The sequence below is a fragment of the Micrasema longulum genome, unplaced genomic scaffold (genome assembly GCF_059751315.1).
Source record: "Micrasema longulum isolate JH-2025_06_02 unplaced genomic scaffold, ASM5975131v1 h1tg000198l, whole genome shotgun sequence".
Classification (NCBI taxonomy): domain Eukaryota; kingdom Metazoa; phylum Arthropoda; class Insecta; order Trichoptera; family Brachycentridae; genus Micrasema; species Micrasema longulum.
In genome coordinates, this window is record NW_028277403.1 from 781816 (window position 1) to 804711 (window position 22896).

At 33.2% G+C, this 22896-nt stretch overlaps 2 protein-coding genes across 2 annotated transcripts in view; one reads left to right on the forward strand and one right to left on the reverse strand.

The window, feature by feature from the left end:
- The window catches only part of LOC148283783 (uridine phosphorylase 1), a 35698-nt gene extending 20783 nt beyond the window's left edge, over nt 1–14915 (reverse strand). The window contains exon 1 of the mRNA XM_088243277.1: nt 14528–14915. Within this exon, the coding sequence (XP_088099403.1) occupies nt 14528–14559 (32 nt within the window). The 5' untranslated portion in view covers nt 14560–14915. The remainder of the gene's footprint in view (nt 1–14527) is intronic.
- Nucleotides 14916–18913: 3998 nt separating this feature from the next.
- Nucleotides 18914–22417, forward strand: LOC148283784 (uncharacterized). The gene is made up of 3 exons (XM_088243285.1): nt 18914–19658; nt 19738–20030; nt 22141–22417. The coding sequence occupies exons 1-3, from the start codon at nt 18914–18916 to the stop codon at nt 22297–22299; spliced, it is 1197 nt and encodes a 398-aa protein (XP_088099411.1). The 3' UTR covers nt 22300–22417.
- The last annotated feature ends 479 nt before the right edge of the window (nt 22418–22896 follow it).

The following is a 22896-nucleotide window of genomic DNA, read 5'->3' on the forward strand; positions in this document are numbered from 1 at the left end:
GACCCTATCCTGTTTCTTTAAAATATAACAAAAGTGAAACAGAGAAATTAGATACAAAAATTTTACCAAATTAAAATATATAGAACATAACGTTAGCTCTTAGAAAAAATGTGTGTACTTGAAATATTTGAGAAATTTTGATAGATTTATAAATATTTGGTTTATTTATAGGTTTTTTTATTTATAGAGGCATTGCTTTATTCTGAAAATAAAAGGTATAATATTTTAAAGAAGCGATTTTAACAAAGTCAGGTGCGTAAATTATTTGAAAACTGTATTCACGTAACAAAAATAAATTATTTCAATTCTCTAGAAAGCGGATTTTTTGCATTGCTTGACACGAAATGGAAAAACAAACGTTTTCTCATTCCATTTACTCAAAGAACATCCAGGTTGAATGACGTAGGTGGATTTTTTGTTCTTTTTCGCCATTATTATATTATATTAGGCAAGTTTATTATTATGCAAATATTTAGACTGTAACTTCCCAAAGTGTAAGTAAACATTACCTACAACACACACGTATTAAATAATTCAAACATATTTTTTTAGAACGAGTCAAAGGTCAACGTATTATCGCTTTAAAATACGTAAAATTAATAAATATTTAATTAAAATCAAAATTGAAACACTTTGTTTTTAGAGATTAAAAAAATATAAATTACCGACGGGTTTAAGAGAAAAACGTACCATGTCCGTACTTTATCAAGATATTATTGAGAATCGAAGAATAAAACGTACTTTATCAAGATATTATTGAGAATCGAATATAAATCATATTTAACGATTTGAACAGTCTGATACTACTTGACTAAAGGCTTATTTTATTTATTGATTGATTTGGTGTTTATTTTGTAGAACTCCATATTTAAACTTATAATTATAAATCAAACACTGAAACATTTTCAAAAAAAGCCCTAATAAGGCGAAACAATTGTCACGAAGTTTTTATTTTTATATGTTTATATTTGTAAAAATAAAATAAAGTGTTCAGTAGACTCAAATCAGTGTTTGATTTCTAATTATAAGCTTATTTTATTACCTCCATATGTATTAAAGGCCGTTTACACGTGCACTATACAATATTGTTCTGTCCCAGGACTAGACCATAGTTCGCATGTAAACAGAAATTTGTAGGACATGACATTGTTTCGAGACATTGTCACGGAGATAAACGAGCGGGGCATTTCCGCGGAACAATGATTACCTCCACAACCACTCGCAGCCGCATTGCGATAGATGCTGGGTCTATCGCATCATTTGGGGGAGGCGAAGGTTTACGTAAAAAATAAACATCCATATATATAGCTAGACTGACATCAGACAGTTCAGTAATTAAAATTCAGTTCATGGTTTACCTCTTCGTTCTAATTCTCAAAGCGCTCTCTTAATACCCATCCACAATTCCTCTTTCTTATCTAACTCATATAGTGTCCATGCGGCTCGACTGTGGAATCATCTCCCATCCACCATCAAAGATGTTACTACAGTATCTCTGTCTGAAGAAACGTCTCCATTCTCTTCCGTAATCTCTCCTCCTTTCCTCTTTCCTCTTTTTTACTTCTTCCCCATTGAGTAATTGTATTGATTTAAGGTAATTCATATGCAAATACAGTTATTTTTATTTTGATATATTCTTAGCTTTTCTATTTTTATGTTGTATTGAATATGTTTTGTAACATGAATTATAAAAATAAAACTATTATTTTATTGGTTGGTTGGAAGATATCGCCATTTGGCAATAGGCCCGCCAATGTACAATTAACATTATGTACAAAAAGTTTTTTTTTGTATTTATTTTTATTTCAAAAAGTAAACATGAATAGAAAATATATAGGGAAAAATAATGAAACCCACCAAACCGCAAAACCGGTTTGTCAGCAGGTTTTTTATATTGCCTTTACAAAGAAAAATATGATATGAACATTATTAAGAACTAAAAGCATACGTATTTTTCACACAAAATATATTTACAAAAATTAAAAATAATTGACTTAATATAAAATAATAATGAATATAAAGCCTCGTTACATATTAAGCCATTGAATTATTTTTTCTTAAAAGTTTTGCCAACATTTTCTTTTAAGATCTGCTTAGGAATCTTATTGAAAATTTTAAGAATTGTATAATGAAGCGTTCTTTGATCATACTTATTTAAAAATCTCGGTACTGACAGTAAATAAATAAAAAATATATAACATAACGATATACTGAAATGTATTGAAGAAATGCTGGTTGCTATTTTTGTAATACAATTACTATCTGAATAGAAAGGTAACATTACATTACCTTCCATGTAGCAAAAATATCCTAAATAAAGCAGCTATTGGAGTACCAATGCAATGCCCCATGTACCACTGGGCGCAGGATAGGGAAATGACAAGGAAGATTATTTCATCAGTTTGAAACTCATTATTCTTTATTCAAACTTGAGTTTCGGTGAGTGTCTTGACCAGGCCTGGCCAACCCAAATCGCACCCCGAGGCCGCATTGACCGCCTAAAATTTTCCCAAGGGCCGCACATACAGACATTATACAAAAATAATTTCATTTTTTATTACAACGAATTTCGTACTAATTAAGTATTATAAAAAAATTGAATGTAGAGGTAATCTGAAAGTACAATCAGGATAATTGTGAAAAAAAAAACAATACTACAACCAGATGTGAAAAGGAAACACGCATTAAACCAACAGAGAAATGTATTTGTATAGTAATTAATATTTTTCACAATTTTAATAATCAAAATTATTAATTAAGACACATAAATTAAACAATGTTGCAAATTTTATTTGAAATTAAACCAATAATCAATGACCACTTCTTTTTGTATTACTATTTTTTTTAAAAGGAATAACCCGCTAAGCCTCTCTCCAGAGGCTTGTCAGCAGGTGGAATAGAGGGGGATATGGAAGGAGGTAATGAAAAATATACCACAACACCCAGGCCAATTTAGAAAAATATCTTTCTTGGATGTTTTTCTAGCAACTGGCAGGAATCGAACCCGCGACGCCAGTTAGCCGTCCAACCAACTGCTCCACGGCGCCTGCCGGCGTTTCAGTGCGAGATTTGAATTTCTTTTCACTTACTTAATTTTTCTATATCTATTTCAATAGTTGAAGTTGAAAACCTTGACTGGTTTCCCAAATTACGTCTGTTATTAACGCCCTATTTTAATTTTCATTATGTTTCATTTTGGGAAAAAAACCTTTCAAACGTATGTTAACCCAAAGGCACTAATTTTATTATATAAGGAATTTTTGTTGATGTTATGTACTTACTATAAAATTATATTTTTGGAATCGTGGGGTATATGTTTTTTGTTCTATATTGCATTCAATTTGGAATGTTTCTGAAACAGTGGAAACATTAACACCAAATGGAGAACTGAACATCTCAAATGCTTACTCATAGTTTACTAGTTCTAAAAAAAATATTCGTCATACATGACCGCGGGCCGCAGGTTGGCCAGGGCTGTTCTAGACGTTCCCTAACCACTTCCCTCGAGAGGGAAATGAAACACCTCGAGTAGCTTCCTCCGAGTGAAAATTTTCCACCTGCTAACACCCTAAAGGTGATTGTATGAAAACCACTCGACACGTCGAGAACCGGAAGATCTCGAGAGGCATCTTGCGGTATACTTTGAAGGGGATATACATATCTCAAAAGAGACGCATAAATTATTAAAGAAAGAAGTATTAATATGTTCATGTGAAATAGAAAAAGAACCCTGAATGAGTGTTTTTGTGTCGATGGCTACTGTGTCGTCTTCATGGTACTGGAACTTGGCAGTCTTGATAATCGAAATGTAGAAAAAACACTTTTGATTAAAATTTCCTTTATTCACTCACAAATTTAAAAGTACCACAGTGACAAACAGGGCGTAGATGTCGACTGCGAAGATAAGGCGTATGAAAGAAGAAGAAGCTAAGTCCGAATGCACAGACAGAGTAATACGGCGTTCTATCCTGTCCGCCTACCCCCCCGGGGGAACGGCGCGAATAACACTCTCCACTAGTCTAACTAACTGTTTCACTGTCTCTTTATTCTGACTCTGATTTCAATACGCTCCCTTTTTATATAGGAGAACAATTGGTTTTATTATAAATCAAATAATGGCCGGTGCCGAGACGCGCCAGTTAAAATTAAAGTCGCCGAAACAAACGACATAATTCCAAAACATGAAATAAGTACCTAGGTATTTCCTTATACGAAATATTACCGCGCAACAAACCTAAATATTTAAGTGTTTTCTTATTCCTTACACAACAGTCTAAAAATAATGATTATATAAAAGTACATCTTTATAACTTCCAAATTAAAATACAAGCATAAAGAATATGTTAGTATTAATTATATAATACAAAAAATATCCACGTGCATACGCGATAAGACATTTTCAGAATATTCTAGTCGGCCAAATACAGAAATTACATACGTCAGGAAATCTACACATAAAAGGTCTAAACAGCTACTCTCAGTTAAAAATCCTGATAAAGGAAAATGAGAGAACGCCTCGTAGAGTAGTGTTGACTACGAAATATTCTAGTGTAAAAACACATTTTAAACCGTACAATGCCAAATGTGACGATCTGCTACATACCGATAATCGGTGTATAAAAGTGATTTCAAACATGTTTTTCACTCGGCGATGTGTAATGTGTATTAGCTAAACATCACCGGATATGCAGAGTTATAACATTAACAATTTGTAAAGCCTTTAAATACCTAGAAATCTATATTATATAAAACTGTTCTCCGTCTATGTTGTAATGAAAATGAAGTCTGATCATTTGAATGTAATAATTATTGTAATAGCTGAGGTGTGATGTTTCTAAATATAAAGAGGGTTCATAGAGATACATTTTCAAAACAATCAAAATGTTGACAAAGTATAAATGTTTTTTTATTACGAGTTTATTGACTTTAGCAGAACATTCGAATTACACTAATTTGTCGAATGATGGCACACGATAACCCTCTGCTTTTTAATGCGATAATCGCGTAAAATAATAACAAAATAAAAACAAGTATTCTCAATTGATAGGAAACCATGTTCCGTAATGTCAAATAGTAATTAACCTTCCTCATAGCGTCACAGCAGAGCGCGAGACACAATGTTTCCAAATGTGTAATATATACTCTAAGTGTGTAATACATAATTTGTATATTTAGCATGCCCAGAGTAGTTAGCACAAGAGTCACAGGGCGTTCGTTCGTGTGTAGCGGAAACGAGATACCGATATGTATATTCCCCAATATTTACCATCCTCAATTTCCGGAAAATGTAGAGTGCAGGGTACGAACTTACACAAATCCTGGCGGGTAATGGTAATTAATGATCTACATGTACAAATTCAAGCTATCCATAATGAACATCTGCCCATGATAATGTTACTTTCCAAGATGACCCCCATATATCGATGCATTGCCCCTTTTTCCATTTACAAAGAATGCAGCTGAGGGCGCGATGCAGATATTTGGATTCACACAATATTCATAAAGTGATAAGTCACAAAACTCTGACTTGTCTTGAAAAGGCATCAATGATAGCAGGACACCAAATGCCGAGATCCTTCGAGTGGTTCGAAAGGTCTGTTGATGAGCGACAACAGTCCGCCTTCTCCTGTTGAGTTTTTTGTTGTTTTCTTGTTATTAGAAAAAAATGAAAAGAGGGTTCTAAAACAAGCCACAGCCGAAACATCTCATCCGATCCTATTATCTTCTTTTGCCGCTCCTACCGGAGGTTGGCGACCATCATTCTGAATTCATCACGATTCTGGGCCAGTCTAATCAGCGCTGCTGCATCCAGCACACTGAACCACCGTCTAAGATTTCTAAGCCATGATGCTGTTTTCCGTCCCATACCCCGCCTGCTCTCTATCTTTCCTTCGATAATAAGTTGGAGAAGGGCATACTTCTCACTGCGGAATATGTGAACAAAGTATGAGGCTTTTCTTCTTTTGACAGTAGTCAGTAACTCCCTCTTTTTGTTCATAATGCTTAAAATCGCTTCATTGGAGACACGACATCAGTCTATGAGATTGGAAGCATTCTTTTGCACAACCAAAGTTTGAAGGCCTCAATTTTGTTCATAATTGAAACTTTAAGAGTCCAACCCCCTACTCCATACAGCAACACTGGAAATATAGTACATAAGATTTTATTGCTCTCTATCTTGTGCTTAGTTTCATATCTCAATTGCAAAATTTATTTTGCATTTTATAGAAGGTTGATCTCGCAATGTCAATTCTGGTCTTTATTTCAGAATCCGAATTCCACTCATCATTTATCCAGCATCCTAAATATTTAAAACGGGTAACCTGTTCTATCCCACAACCATCTATGGTAAGATGGGTGTTAATGCCTTTCCGTTTTCTGGACACCATAGCTTTGGTTTTTAGGACGTTAATTTTGAGTCCGGATTCCTTACCTGCATTATTTACCTTGTCGACAAGTTGCTGTAGATGATCGGCAGCATCAGCTATAATGCCAGTATCATCGACATATCTTATATCACTAATTACTTTACCATATGTTTTAATTCCTATGTTTCCTACCTTTCAAGGCCTCTCTAAATACAAATTCTAAGTATAAGTTAAAAAGCATTGGCTAAAGTATGCAACCCTGCCTTACACCTTTCAGGATATGTATGTTATCAGTTTTAATATCATTTTTACGGACGTGTGCAGTTTGATTCCAATAGGGGTTATAGATAATCCTTATATCTTTCCCATCCAAAACAATTTTGTTAAGAAGGTTTAGCAACTTATCGTGTCTTACATTATCGAATGCCTTCTCATAGTCGATAAAACACATATATATATTTCTTTGTGGGTCAAGACATTTTTGGGTCAGCGTTTAAATAGAAAAAGGGCCTCCCTTGTGCCAAAACCACTGCGAAAACGAAATTCCTATAATACATAGTATTTTAAACATAACACCTTCATAAAGAATTAGAAATAGACGCAGATGGATGAATCTTTTCGACTTAATGGTTACTCTCAAATAAAAATCCTGAAAAAGATAATCGAGTGAAGATATGCCCGCCTCGAAGTGTAGTGGTTGACGCCTTCATGCTTAAGGTCCCGGGTACGATTCGTGGCAAGATCGACATGATATATTTGTTAAAAAGGTGGTTATATATCGAAATATTTCACTGTCCCTGGACTGGCACCTGAATCGTAAGATTGATCACCTTAAAGTAACAGACGCTGTATTCAGTTTTTTCCTCAGTTCATATTTCTGCGTAACTCGTTGCCAGAGCTACGATAATGGTTGTCAGTGTATTATTAATGTGTTGTCATTATAGATATTTACAATTGGCGTGTCACTATATCTTAACGTTTTTTAAAAAATGTTTCATTATGGGAACTAGAACCATTCAAACCCGTAAAAAAGCACAGTTTTATCTGCTGTCTTCGGGCGCACGGCGCACGGTATACAAATATTACTATTTTTGAAAAACGCAAAACATACCGATACAGAAAACTTTATTCTGATACTCTGTCTAAAAAAAATAACAAAATCGGTTCAGTTTTGAGGTGCGGAAAACGGTAGAGCGAAACGTCGATTTTGTCTATTCTAAAAAAAGGTCTGACATGCAGTTGTCTTTTTCGCATAGTATCGGGGAGTCATCTGCAAGACAGTGATAGGAAAACAATGTTCGAATACCTATTTATCAGAATTCTCTGTCCTCACAATAAAAAACCTTATCTAAACCGAAACACAACAATAATAATGTATACGCATATATCTAATTTGGACTGAATACAATAATTGATATCAAACTTTCGATTGTGTTAATTTAATTTAATTATTATTAAGCAAGAACTCAAATCTAGCAACAGCAAAGCATTGCCGGGTTCAGTTCGTATTAGTATAAAAATTAACAAAAGGCTCTAAATTTCAAACAAAATAACAATATTACAAATATTTCTTTCATGTAAAGTCTGGTGAAGCTAGCATAAACTACATATATATCAAAATAATAAACGGACAAAGCGCTAAAGCCTTAGCAATAAAACTCAAGGGATATAGACGGACGTGCTTAGAATAAAACTGACCGAACGTTCATGTAAGCTATGGTAGAATTTAGTTTATGTTCCTAGGATTGACTTTATGGTGAAATTAATAAATAATAGTAAATGTAAGGTTATGGTTATTTTTACACGTAATATGAGTGAGTCTCGAAACTTGTAGACCCTAATAATGTCGGGATGCCATTCTTACACTAAAATTCACCGAAGATCAATTTTGATGCGCTGCCCTAAAATCTTTTTAAAAATTCATTTAACTTTGGGTACATAATGTTAATTGTACTTTGTCGGGCTTGTTACCAAATGGCAATTTCTTCCAACCAACCAATAAAATAAAAGTTTTATTTTTAACACTCAAGTTACAAAACATATTCAATTAAAAAAATACATAAAAGCTAAGTATATATCAAAATAGAAATAGCTGTATTTGTATATTAATCACCTTAAATCAATACTATTACTCGATGGGAAGACAGAAAAAAACGAAAAAGGAAAGGAGGAGAGATTACAGAAGAGCAAGGAGATGTTTCTTCAGACGTGATTCAAACAGAGATACTGTAGTAACATCTTTGATCGTGGATGGGAGTGTAGCGCCCTTTGCACCATTAAGTGCGAATAGGGAAAAAAATATAATATAAAACACGTAGATGTCAAATTAAGAAAAAAATCTAAAAAATGATATAATTTAAATAAACTTCAAAAAACGTTAAACATGATTTTCTTGGTTTATTGATGTGAAATTGTAAAAATTTAAAATAAAATAAATCTTGACAAAAATTGACAACGAAAGAGCTAAAATTTTCAAAACGACACAAGTCTCGTTGTTCATGGAGACGGTAACTAAAATTGGCCAGTTATCATAAATAGTTTAAAAGTATTTAAATGCTAGGGTTGAAAAGGTTATTCTTTTTTTCGTTTAAACATAGTTTCTACATACATACTCGTACATTAATAATATTTTAATGTAACTATTAAATACAACAGAAAATACATAAAACAGAACAGTTATTTTTCGTTTTAAATAACAGACCATCGTAAACTAAAAACTAAGTCCTATCTGACTATTGATTGTTAAAAACATTAAAAAATCAAAATTCCACATTGCGAAAATTCACCAAGATCAAAAATATATAAAATTTAAAAACGGTGTCAGTTGAAACAAAGCAAATTTTCGGATTATTTTTATGATCGTTATTATGGCTTTCTACGGATCTAGAAGAAGAAAAATAAAGGTAGATTGAAAAAAAAATAAAATTCAACCTCAAGACAACCTTGTCTGGGAACATAAAGAAAGGATATGTGAAGAAAGTAAAAAAACATTTTCCGGAATTTGTCACGTCTCGTGCCCGTGACGTTGGAATACATAAAATCTGATTTTTGGGAGTCTTGTTGAAATTTGACAAAAATATTCCGAAAAGGACCGGAAGGCGATAGATACTCATTTGAATAAATTGCTCGGACCGGTAAAGATTTATGTTTTAATGTATTTTAACGCTATGTTTACTACTTTATTTTAAAATATTGCAAATTCTCATTTGGCACACTAATAAAATATTATGCTATCCAATTTGGAAATACTCCAACTAGATGCAAGAGTATACTTATATTGTATAATATATATAAAATGCAACAATGTTTGAGTATGTCCAAATGCTTGCAGACTGGCTGGATTTCCTTCCTAGTGAGTTATTCATATTTACTTCACAAAAGTCAACAGATGGAAGAGTTGAGGAAATGTGGATGTTCAAACATGGGCGGAATGGTGAATGTTACACAGCGTGTAAAGTAGCCACTTAAACCAACCAATGACAGGTCAAAAGCCCTGTAAATGCCTAAACTTCCATATTTCCTTCTCGAAAAAGTTTTCCCTCTGAACCAAATTTAAATATGGAAATGTTTTACGGGCGAACTAGTGATATCGATCTGTGAAAATAATGGCTTTGTTTTGTAAAATACAGACTGTTAACTTTTTATTGTGATTTTTCTTAAATGGCGATGAAATTTGAATTTTACCAGATTTTTAAAAACCATGAACCATGTGCGCGTTTTTGTGTCATTTATTGAAATTAAATGTACATATTATTATACGTTTTTACATTCAATAAACAAGTTATATATTTTTTTCAAAATTATGATTTCTACGTATTCACTACTCAGGTTTAAGACCATTCTTTCTTCGTTATTTTCAAATAGGTAAAGTGATAAATAAATAAATAGTTACCGTCAACATGTACCTCTAATAAATACTTACTTTTTCAAATTAGAAATAAATCAATATTTTATATCACGTTTTCAATTAACATTTTTCCATTGGTGTTAATGTTTTGATGATTCCTAGTTCCCAATAAACTACTTCGTAAAAATTCTGATATCAAAATACTCATACACCAAGCAAGCATCTAATCTACGTGAATCTAGTACCTACATTTTGATTAAGATAAAAAGTAAACGCGGTAAATATGATAACCTTTATATGATCTAGGCGAACGCTATTATAGAATCGAGATATTTCTACATTCAGTTTGTTTTGATTTTTTATTACAAAACAAATATGATCTCTGACCCCGATAATTATTATTTAAGGACGCGGCAATAATTTATCTATTTATAGGTATAATATAACCTCATATATTTTTTTATTTAATTAAAATTTACAATGTTCATTTCTATTTAATTGCGCTACCTTTACATTATCCATTAAATATTACTTTAATTTCTTTATTGCTAATATGGTGTAATGGTCAACGTGTTTGCCTACCATGCAAGAGGTCTATGGTTCGATTCCCGACATGGTTGATACGAAATATTTCTTTGAAAGGGTGTTTTCACAGTAGAATATTTCCCTGGACTGGTACCTGAAGCGTATAACTGATCATCTTATATTTATGTAACAAAAAAAAAAACAAGATACCCTGCGATTGGTGTACCAATGCAGTGCCCTGTGCACCATTAGGTGCGGAAAGGGAATAACGATGATGGTGATTTTTTTAGTTATTTTTTTATTTGAAATTTTTATTTCAAAACCCTTACAGATTAGATAATTTAACAAAATATATTTTTCTTTTTTAAAATTGATATTCTACTGTTTATGATAATATCTTTAACATCTTTTGTAAAAGTTGTCCGAGTCCTTTGTTCAGTTTTGTCAGGTAGTTTATTGTATAATTTCAGTCCCAGGTTTCAGTCTCCAGATATTCAGTTGAATTTTCTATTTCCTGTTTTTGCTGGGAAATTGTCAAACCGAAATGTTCTTTCAAAAACTAAATGTTATTTATCACAAGGCAATTTCAGAAACCATTGAATTTCCTCTCGACAAAATCAATTTACTTTGATTTTCTTCTGAAAACGTTGCTTTTTACGCAAATGTCAACAAAGTAAATAATTGGGGGTTTACTTTTTTGCCGAAGTAAAGTGCTCGATACCAATTTCATATTGCCAATTACGAATTCATTAAAAAATATTTCGTGATTTATTTTATACATCAAAACAACTGGGTTTTACCTATATAATACAGAAACATTTTTTTAAATAAGTTGAACAAGAAAGTACTCCACCCATTAATTAAAATATTTAATAAATATAACCACAATTATCAATGTTTCAAGCAAACTTTTAACTTTGTGGTCAAACATTTTACCAAATGTTATTTAATATTTGTATATGACCACATACCCACTTTTCTACCGGTTTCGAGACGTACCCGTCTCTTAGTCAGGACACCAATTAAACCAACATGCAAAACCCACTATACACCTTCACCATAGTTGTTGCATAGAAAAGTCGGTAAGTGGTTATATACGAATATTTAATAACCACTACTGATCACGAATATTATATTTACAAATTTATAAACAAGAAAAAATAAAAGAATTTGAGATGAGTAGTCACTCAGATACCAAAATAATATTAAAATCCCTTAACTCTAGACAAGTCATGGTCAAAATAGCTTCATCTTCAAAGGTGTCAAAAATTACAATAATCTCCCCAATGAACTAAAAGCTAATATATCTATAAATAAATTCAAAGTAAATCTGCATTAAATTTTAATTAGTATGAATGTATTATTATTTTCTGTTTTTCTTTATATATCCTATGTTTTTTTTTTCTCATGTACTCGTATGTTCAAAATTATATAAACTCTAATAAATAAATAACTATAACAGTGTAAGTCACTCTCCAAGCACAAGAGTTAGTCTATTTTATTGGAGAGTTACAGCTATAACATTTACTAGATGCATAAGAGCAGATTTGTATAGAATAAAAAAAAACATGTACCATTTATGAAATTTATTAATAAAAAAATAAAATAAATAAATAAATATCTATTTTAGAATATTGGTAAACATCCTAGAAAGGTAATTCGGTAATTGTCTACAAAGATTTGAATATACTGAAAATATTGTTTATAAAATAACTGGCCTGAAAAGAAGTATATAAATAAAATAACATTTTTTGGCGTTGCCAAGTTGGTGAAATATGTAGAAACGTCGGCAATTTATATATTAATTTCATTTTATTAATTAATTTTTAAGGGCCGTTTTTTAAGGCTTTACTCGTTCCCTCACTTCGGAGTGGACGCTGTAGCTCGAGATTAGAAATCTAAATATTATTATTTTTGTTTTATTACCGAGATATATGTTCTTATCTTAAGGAATTATGTACTTAGAATTACTCGCGTCACTATTTATATTGCGAAATATTGAAAAAACACTAACTAACTTACTGAGAAAGATTTACCTCGTGTTAAATTTCTGAAATGCTAAATGAAGCTTGTGTACATGCTTTGTAAATCGTCTTCTGATCCTGTCACTATGGTTGCATCGTCTGCGTAACATGTGATGTTAACGACTATATCTCCCTTAGTCGTAGATTTGTATTTTGAGTTGTTTAAGTTTTTTGATTTATATTTTGTTTTGTTCAAACTTGTATCTTTGTTGTTCTGAGTATGCACTTTTTAAACAATTGTTAGTATTAATTTAGTTCCTAATTGAGTTGTAGTAACTCCTGGGAATATAATTAATTTGTAATATACTTTATAATATTCTTTGTATTGTATGATTAAAGTAGAGTTGGAGCTATACAATGTCTTCTCTTTTTTATGTACTTTTTATTAAATATTCATATTTTTAAATTTTTAGAATTCAATTATTTTTCCCCTCTCCTCCTGCATTCATAATAAATTAGTGTGAAATCTGTAATTGGTCTTACTTTTTTCAATTGTTCTTTTGTACCTTATTTTGTATAAAAAGTGTATGATTTCCTTAATAAATAAATAAATCCCTAGATTTTGTTCGAACATATTATGTAATTATAATAGTGAATATTACACAGCGTGTAAAGCGATCTCCTAAACCAAATAATGACAAGCATTGTTACTGCTTAGTCTTCCTTATTCCTTTCACGAAAAGGTTACTTATCGCTGTCTATTTAAAACTGTACTTAATTACTAGCTAATTACATAATAAATTATTTAAATAATGTATTACGTATAATGTAAAACAGTTCCAATGATAATGGCCGAGTTGGTAATACACGAATATAACGGGTTCAAATACCGTGTATGCCAATTCCACTGTAACTTCAGAAAAATGCAGTAAAATAGATTTCATCGGCTCAGGCGATATGCTAAAAACAGAGCAAATATTTTTTCATCATTGATAAAATAATATTATATTAGATTTAATAATTATGTTGGTAGGAATGCAAATATTCCGCAGTTAGTTGCATGTCTCGATTATTTGAGAAAATGTATTGAGATTCAAGGAAATAATTGATTAAATGCTCTTAATCACATCGCAACAATATTTCACTGCATTTTTTTTTTCAATTTTATATTGTAAGGGAAAAATATCATCGATTTCATAAAATGGAGAAGTGAAAAAATGCGTGTACAAAAAACTTTACTAGGAAGAAGTAAGCGGTTTTTAAATATTTAAACGAGATAGATAAAATATATTTTTTAAATAAAAAAAAATATACTAAGTATCATGTGTATATTTTTTCACGTTCACCAAGTATAAAATATTGAACTAAGCAAAATGGTTATTTTAAGTATATGTACGTCGCTTCGGGAATTAATCACGCCCTATTAACACTAATCTATGCTGGAGTGCTACGTTCTGGGAAGTTATTTATTTATTCGTAAAATGTAGATAATATAAGTGTGAATTCTAGCGATAGGAGATAGGTGAAACAAAAGGTGCATATACATAGGTATGAAAATATTGACGGATTAGACATAACACACTTCAAATTATTAGACATAAAATATAACGTAGGTACATTCTCTGATAATCATAAAAACATATTTCGTTCTAATTTATATACCTTTATATTAAGTTTATAATTCCAGACTTGATGTAAGATTTTTATGATGTATTCATTTACGATTTTGTACATGATCAGGTAAAATTACACAGTGACAATTAGATAAATAGCACGGGTATAAATTGTATATCCTACTTAGATATATTGAGAGTATAACTTACTCATCTCGAATCTCCTCGTGGTCGAAGGACATGATCGACTTAATCTTGAAGCCTTTTTAAACGAACTGAAGTTAAATAGAAGTATGTACTTCACGGCACTATTTAAAGGAACAAAGTTGTCATAAAAGTACGGTTATGCTGGTACACGAATTACTCACGACTGGATTTACAAAATCTTATGTTTATCAACAATCTTTAGAATACCTGAATTAATTACGATAATTATGTATGCTGCTTTGGTTTATTGTCAAACTGAATCGATAATAGTGCGGTATGAGAGTCTGGTTGGATTTTGGCGGATGAAGTGAGACGAACTGAAATGAGAATTTTCTCAATTCGACACTCCCTGGCGCGGACAGCCTCGCGTCGAGCAAAAGTGGACTGGACTGAAAAAGGCGATTCGTTCGCGAAAACTCCCCCGCCCTTGTATGCCTCGTTTAATTTGTATCTACACACCTCTATACACCGCCATCCACCTAAACACGCAGACAGTGTGTATAGTTCGGCGCAGGCGCTGTGCGGGTGGCGGATACCGCCTGAAGTTTTCCTCGACGCCTGACGGCCTGACATACATACTGTGACTCGATAGAAAAAACGACATGATTCTTGTGTTCCGATTTACCGCTCTGCGAACGGCATTGACTTAATTTAAACGGTACGATTTAGGTACTGACAGATCAACAACGGCGCTGAAATCAATTATTAATTTGATGATCAAATACCAGTGCGTCAATTGAATTCAATCCTACCTACATTAATTTGATGACGGGAATGAACACAAGTTTACTGTAGCACATTTTAGAATTCGCCTACTTTGTCGCGCATTCTTAAAACACAGCGAACAATATGTGAAAATTTACTACAACCTACCACTCTTTGTAACCTTGCTTATTTTCCCTTCCCTCAGCCTCCTTATTTTTTCGGTATTTCTTTTCTTTTAATTTATTATACAGAATATTGTTTTGATTACTTTTAATTTCATTTTTTATATTGTTAAAATAGAAGCTTTATAGCTATTATTTATAAGCGAATACATCTAATTGGATGACAGGCTGTATTATGTATTCTTTTTTTTTCAGTATATATAAGTATTGTAACCTGTACGTACATCTGTTTGTATTCGTACTAAAATAAAATGAAATATAGCTTTTCCGTCCACTTCCTTTATTTAATTATTAGAACCTAAAATTTAAAAATATAAATATACGAATTTATGATCTAACCAATTAAAAAATTAACGTTACATTATGCAAGGTTAATCTAGACAGAAACCGTAATCTATTTTTTTTTTCATCGTCAGGCAATATCTGATGCAACACAGCGCAATCAAAATAGCGTCATTGAACAATATTTTGACAGCTCCATAAAGATAAATAATCACAAAACATTGAAAATTTAAAGAAACGAAATCCTTCCAATATATTTTCTGTAAAATATTGGTTGTGATATGAAAATTCGGTTATTAATTACGTATTGATACCACTATATTTATCGTGTATAATAATATTCAAAAATAATTTTATTGGAACACGTGGAACATTCCTTTGGCAAAATTAATACGACTTATTCCAGTATTGAATAAATTCAGTCCTTGATAATTCTGCGCACACTCTATCTTCAGACAGGAAAATTGGCTGTCGTGCGCAGAGCAGCATTAAGGGCTCTTAGCGACTCTTCAATTGGGTATATTAGTAAGAAAAATGTTGAAAATTCGGAATAATGTCGACGCACCCTACGTAAAGTATTCAATTTCAGGAGAGAGCATATAAGGATTTATCATATTTTTAAAATTTATTTATTACAATACTTAAAGTACATTTAATACAGTTTTATTACATATATAGGACCCATCTCAACACAGGACTTTTAGCCCCATGGAGTTATGTTTCAAATAATGTACAATAAAATTATGTACGTAAATAAATAAAAAATATAAAAAATATGTACGATAAATATATATATATTTTAAATATGTTGTTCCTCTCCCAAAATAAGACAAGCACTTGTGCTTGGAGAGGGACATACAAGTAGTTACAATGAGTTATTAATGCAAGCATAATATTTTTTTAGTATTTTATACAGGGTCTTCCAATAGAGACTTCCGAACTTAAACAGTTGATAGCGGCCATATTGTTGAAGTGATATTTATAAAATTGGCTGTCATTTATTCAGTCTGTTTTGCCAAATCACCATGGACGGATATAGCGTTCAAAAACATGCGAAAATGATAAAATTGTTTTATCAAAATAAGTGTTCTGTTCGGGCAACGTTCCGCGCGCTTCGCCCATTTTACAGTCGCCATAGACGTCCTACCGAGAAGACTATTCGCATTGCGGTGGATAAATTTGAGTCCAATGGTTCAGTAATCAATAAACCAACATCTGTTAGTCAACGAAACGCAAGATCTGCCAAAAACATTACCGCTGTCCGTAAGAGTGTGCTGGAGAGTGTGAGGCAGTCGATTTCGCGTTGATCACAAGAACTCGGCCTTTCGTAGACCACAACTTGGCGAATTTTGCATCGTGACTTGGGCCTGCACCCATACAAAATTTAACTGACCCAGGAGCTATAGGCAAACGATCATAGACAGCGACGTGTGTTCGCTGAATGGGCTCTGGAGCAGTTGGAAACTGACCCTAATTTTCATCGAAAAATCATCTACAGCGATGAGACCCATTTCTGGATGAATGGGTGCGTCAACAAACAAAATTGTCAAATTTGGGACAATATAAATCCACATGAGATCCAAGGGCGTATAATGCATCCCGAAAAAGTCACTATTTGGTCTGGATTTTGAACTGGCGGCGTCATCGGTCCATATTTTTTTGAGAACAACGTTGGCCAGGCCATCACCGTTAACGACGAGCGCTATAGGTTGATGATTACCAACTTGTTTTGGCCTGAATTGGATGATATGGACACCAACGACATGTGATTTTAACAGGACGGCGCTACGCGCCATACAGCTCATGTCACATTGGACATTAGTCCTTTATACATTTTCTAGTTGTTTTTTTGCAAGGTGTTTAATTGTATTTAAAATTTATTTATACCTTTAATTTTTTTAATTTCTTTAAGGAAGCTACTAACCGGTTAAGTGCCATTAGTGCGTTAACGCGATCTCCGTTTCCGTGCTCGGAGGGCCGGTTCCTTTGTACGCGCTTTACGCGTCGAGATCAAGTATTCCGGAAGATTTTAGATTTCATACGCTCGGCCGCTCGGTTGAGGGCTGATTTTAACTATTTGGCGGCGACTACTACACCCAAATAGAGGAGACATAACATGACTTGACCTTATAGTACGATTATATAAACCTGAAAGTTTTTTTCAAATTATAAAATAAATTAATAATTAAAACTTTTAAAAAAGTATTTTTATCGTCGTTCTGCCTTTAACTTTTCAATATCGATATTATTACAATAATAATTGTATTATTCAATAAACCAGATAATTTATTTTAATCGCAATTACATAAAAACATTTTTTATACAAAGTATGATTTATTATTGTTGCATGGAAAATTTTATTCATTTGCGTGATTGATCGATTTAATTTTCGTTGAAATAAAAATTAACAGATAGTCACAGTTTTATCCGCACCATTGGTGCATAGAACACTGCATTAGTATACAAATCCAAGCGTTTCTCGATATTTTTTATCTATATAAAGGCAAGATGATCCGTAGATATGTACTATAACGTTGCAGGTATCATGACAGCTATGAAATATTGTAGCGAAACCCGCGACAAACAAAAATGACATAACGATAAGCAGCTATTGTATTCTTTCGATAAATCAGATTTTATTGAATTCTCTATAATTTTTGGAGTAGTCTTCAAAAACCAAATTGTCAAAATCATTATTCGTATTCTTCCAAATGAAATATCTAAGCATAACAATATATAATTATGCATATTTGTAATATTATGTATTGAATTTATAACACAAATCTATCCATTCTTTTCTCATAGAAGGAAGTTCGCCCACTGTCCGAGACGATTTGCCGCTAATTAAAGCTTCCTCTTGTTTTCTCACTGAACTCGTACTCGGGTAAAATGGAATTTCGTCATAACTGTAATACCCTCATTAGACATTCACACCAAGGTCGATTTAGTAAAGCCCATTGTTGTTTCTAATCCAGCGAGTCGTTTCTTTGTAATTCCAATATGCCATAACAACATTATTGCCGTTAAATGCATTCCGAACTAATAAATGTTATGACTAAGAATAGGGAAAAGATGTAGAACGACAAACTTACTCGACCAAGAATCGATTGTCACCAAACTATTGGTTTTACTATAAAATCCGCGTGATTCGTTGCCCAAGAATCACTTCCAATCGGCGCTGTGACAGAAAATATCCTGAAGTGAAAAAGAAGTTCTCGAGATGATCAGTTTGAAACGATGTTCCGGGTGCTTGTGGATGGTCAGTTTGTTCGCGATGTCTTTATCCATATCGGTCCCTACCGGCCACCCTAAGAAGTTCAACTATCGCTACGAGAGGTCTGACGAGACTGTGCAAGCGGCAGGTTCTCACGCACCTTACTCTAGCGGGTACGTAATGGAAGAAGGAGATTACAACCCTTCTGAATACGACACAGCAGAATCGGCTAACTTCGGTTACGGTGTCGGCGGGCCGGGTATCGTAGGAGGGTATTCCGACGGAATTGGATTCGGAGGAGGCCTGAACCAGGTCGGGTACGCTTCTCCCGGATTCGGATTTGGAAACGGGTTCACCGGATACTCGAACGGGTATAACGGCGGACTCGGTGGCGGATACATCAACCAGCCAGGGTACTATACCGGAGGAGCGGGACTAGGGGGCGGATACATCCAGGGACCCTTCATCGCGGGGGGTGGCGGCCACCACGGCGGAGGCCAAGTGGGGGGAGGATACGTGGACAAGAACCAATACGAATCCGCTAAGAAAAACGTCGGGGACGAAAATATCGCGAAAGTAGAAGCCAAGGCGGTCAGTTCCGCTAACCAGGGCAAACAAGGACACCACCAGGGAGTCGCGGAACAGAGCAACGCCAAGGGAGACTCCGGTTTCTACAAAGACGAATCAGCAAACAAAAAAGAAGTTGGAGATGGAAAGAGTTATCAAGGAGCGCAAAGCTTCGACAAATCGGGTAAGCCTTTAAAATTACCGAATTAAAACGTGGACAAGTCATGTCTTGAATTATAAGTATGCGAGTATTATGTTTGCAGGTAAAAATGGCGAGGCTGAAAACGCGCAAAAGAGTCACAAAAAAGGTCACATAACCAAAGGCTTTAAAAGTTCCCACAGAAAGGACGAAGAAGAGAAAACGGAAACATTCTATGACGAGGCGCATGATGAGGCAGATCGCAAGAAGTTCGGAGAGAAAGAAGGAGCGTTCGGAGAGAAGTCCGCTGCAGCATTCAAGGGAGGACATGAGAATGAAAGTTTGGACGCCAAGGCGCAAGCGAAGGAAGGACATTTTAATTCCCATAACAAGATCGAAGACTCGAAAGCAAACAAGGTAAATAAAAAATTAACGTTATCTTTATAAATATTTATGCTTGTGAACTGAATGGCAAGCACTAGAATGCAATAGAGTTCAACCATTAGCTAGGCAAGTAGATGGGAATTATAATTGAACGGAATGTTATTTCAGAAGAAATATAGATACTAAACATAGGACTGTTTTGCATTGTCGAAATCTTCACATACTAGTTCTGGATTTACGCCTCGAACGATTTTATAAGTATGGATGGAAAAAAAACAAATATTTCGTAGTGCCTGGAGCGTAAGACTGATCATCTTACTTTTATGTAACAAAAAAATATCACGATACGCTGCGATTGGTGAACCAATGCAGTGCCCTATGCACCATTAGGTGCGGAAAGGGATTGATAATGATGAATGAACAAATAAAAAGACATTAAAAAAAATACGTAAAACACGTTTTTTTAATACGTGGAGATAATGCATACATATAAAATAATATAATTTACAAATGTAAATCAACAGATGATTTTTTTTTAAATTTAAACATAGGGAAAATGATAAATGTATCAGTGTTTTAAGTTACTTAGAGTAACCGATGACCATAGGTTATAAATTCAGTAATTGTTTAGATCTGGGGGATGGAAAAATGTACGATGAGATGCCTGAAAGTATGAAAAGAACATGAAAAAATATATGAGTCGTGTTTACTGTGATAATTTGGAAATTAAACATCGCAATCGTTGGCGGAAATTTGAAATACCGTAAGGGACCAACTAACTGTTTCAGAGAGGAAAAAGAAATTTAAAAAAAAAACATTTTATCGCTTTTAAACGTAACAAATAACAGTTTTCGTATATTTTATTTATTTATTTAGCAGGCATAAAACGATGCCCGTTCTGCTTTACAATTCTATAGAAGACAGAAAATGATTATTCATAATTTCGAAGTATATTTTCATTTGAGGCTAGTTAATAATATTTGAAGCCCTGTAAGAAGAGCTTCGCAAATTGACCGCTAGGCGTAGTTTGACGTTTACAATAAATAATATTTATATTTGAATTATAGAATTAAGAATAGTCCAGAAGGAGCATAGAATCATATTTTAATACATCGGACTGTGTCCAAAAATTCCCTCACTATGCCCCACTTTCACCGCGCGCATTCGTAATGTCGCCGCGTAATGTTACACGATGGGAAAAAATATAATCATAACACAAATGTAAGGTTAAAAAAAAGCAATGTGTGGATTTCTCTAAAATTTTTTTGTGTACGCGGAAACATTGATTGACACAACAGATTAGATAAGTAAAGGGTCATTTATTTAGAGTAATTGAATTTATGAACTTTGAACTTAAAATATAAAACAAATTTTATTTTACATAAAACGGATATTTTTATATCATGTTAAATAATATTTGATGTTTTAAAGATAATGTCGGTCAAATGTCCATCACGGCGTTGTTTAATCCGAGGTCCAATTTTGATTAGTTCTCTCATTAGATGGGCCAAGTAGGGTAAACAAATTTACTACCCTGGCAACACCAAAGAAATGTCCATTTTGTTTTCTTCGAAAATCTGACAGATGGAAAAATATTTCAATTTTTAAGTAATGCATTTGCTACTTACATATATCTACATTCGCTAATTACACATAAAATGTGATCCCATCCTGTTTCTTTAAGATCCCAGCAGTATTTCTACACTTTAAAACCACACAACACGGCATAGTTGAATTCAAATCGGGAGTTGCATACTGAGCGACGTCTACAAAGAAACTAATGAGTCAAAACGTAAAACTACTCTTTTAAGAGTAGTTTTGTCGCCTTCTGTTTGACGAGCGTATGCGGTTTCTAGACAGTTCTTGATTCTATGATTTGAATATTAATTGTTTTAATTTACCAATGAAAAGTTACACAATCCTTTTTACAATGCTTATCCGAAAGGTTTTTATACGCTTTAATGTCACAAGCGGACATTTTTGATTCTATTCTAAACGTCACGCCTGGCTGGCAGTCGAAGAACGACTAAATACGTGTTGGACATGACTGAGCATTTGGGCATGAGTTAAGTGTCATCATTTTTGAGGGCTCAGGGCATGTCCGTGGAAATAAATCAATAAAACTCTTTCTGTCTTTTTTCAGGGAGAATATGAGCAGTCAGAATATAAGGGGAATGCCGAACAATTACATAAAGCGAACAATTTAGGCGCCCAATCAATACTTGGCCATCAGGAATCTTCAGGGCACTACATAAAGAATAAACCTTATGGAATACTACCCATACACGGAGATAAAAAATAACCTATAATGTGATATAATATTTACCATATACCTCTATCCACGAATAAATATTATGCTTAACTTAATATGCGTAAACATTTCATTTATGTTTATGCTGTGTATGTTATTTTATACTACTGACTTGTAAAATAATTGCATTTCATAATAAGAAAAAAATACACTTTTATTGTTTAACAAAGAAGCATTGTTTAGTTTTGTACTTTTTCGATAAATGTAAATTAAAGTAAATTTTGAATATTAAAATGATTTTCAATATGATAAAAAATAAGAAATTCAGTACTTACACTACAAAAATTTGGACAAACTCAAAATATCATTTAAAAAATTATTAATATACATAAATACAGTTGAACTTTGTTACAACGGTCACGGAAATAGCGAGATCTCGGATATACATAATCGGAGGGTCCGATGTCTTGCGGGGCACCCGCTGGCACAGCGCGGGTTTGAACTGTGCAACTCGGTTATAAGCTTAGACTATAGCCTGTCTGCGTAATCTATAAGTGTGAAAGCACTACAATTAATGATATAAATCATAAATGCACAATGGTATAATGACGAAACATTGGTTGACATTTTAGTTAGTGGTTTTTTCTC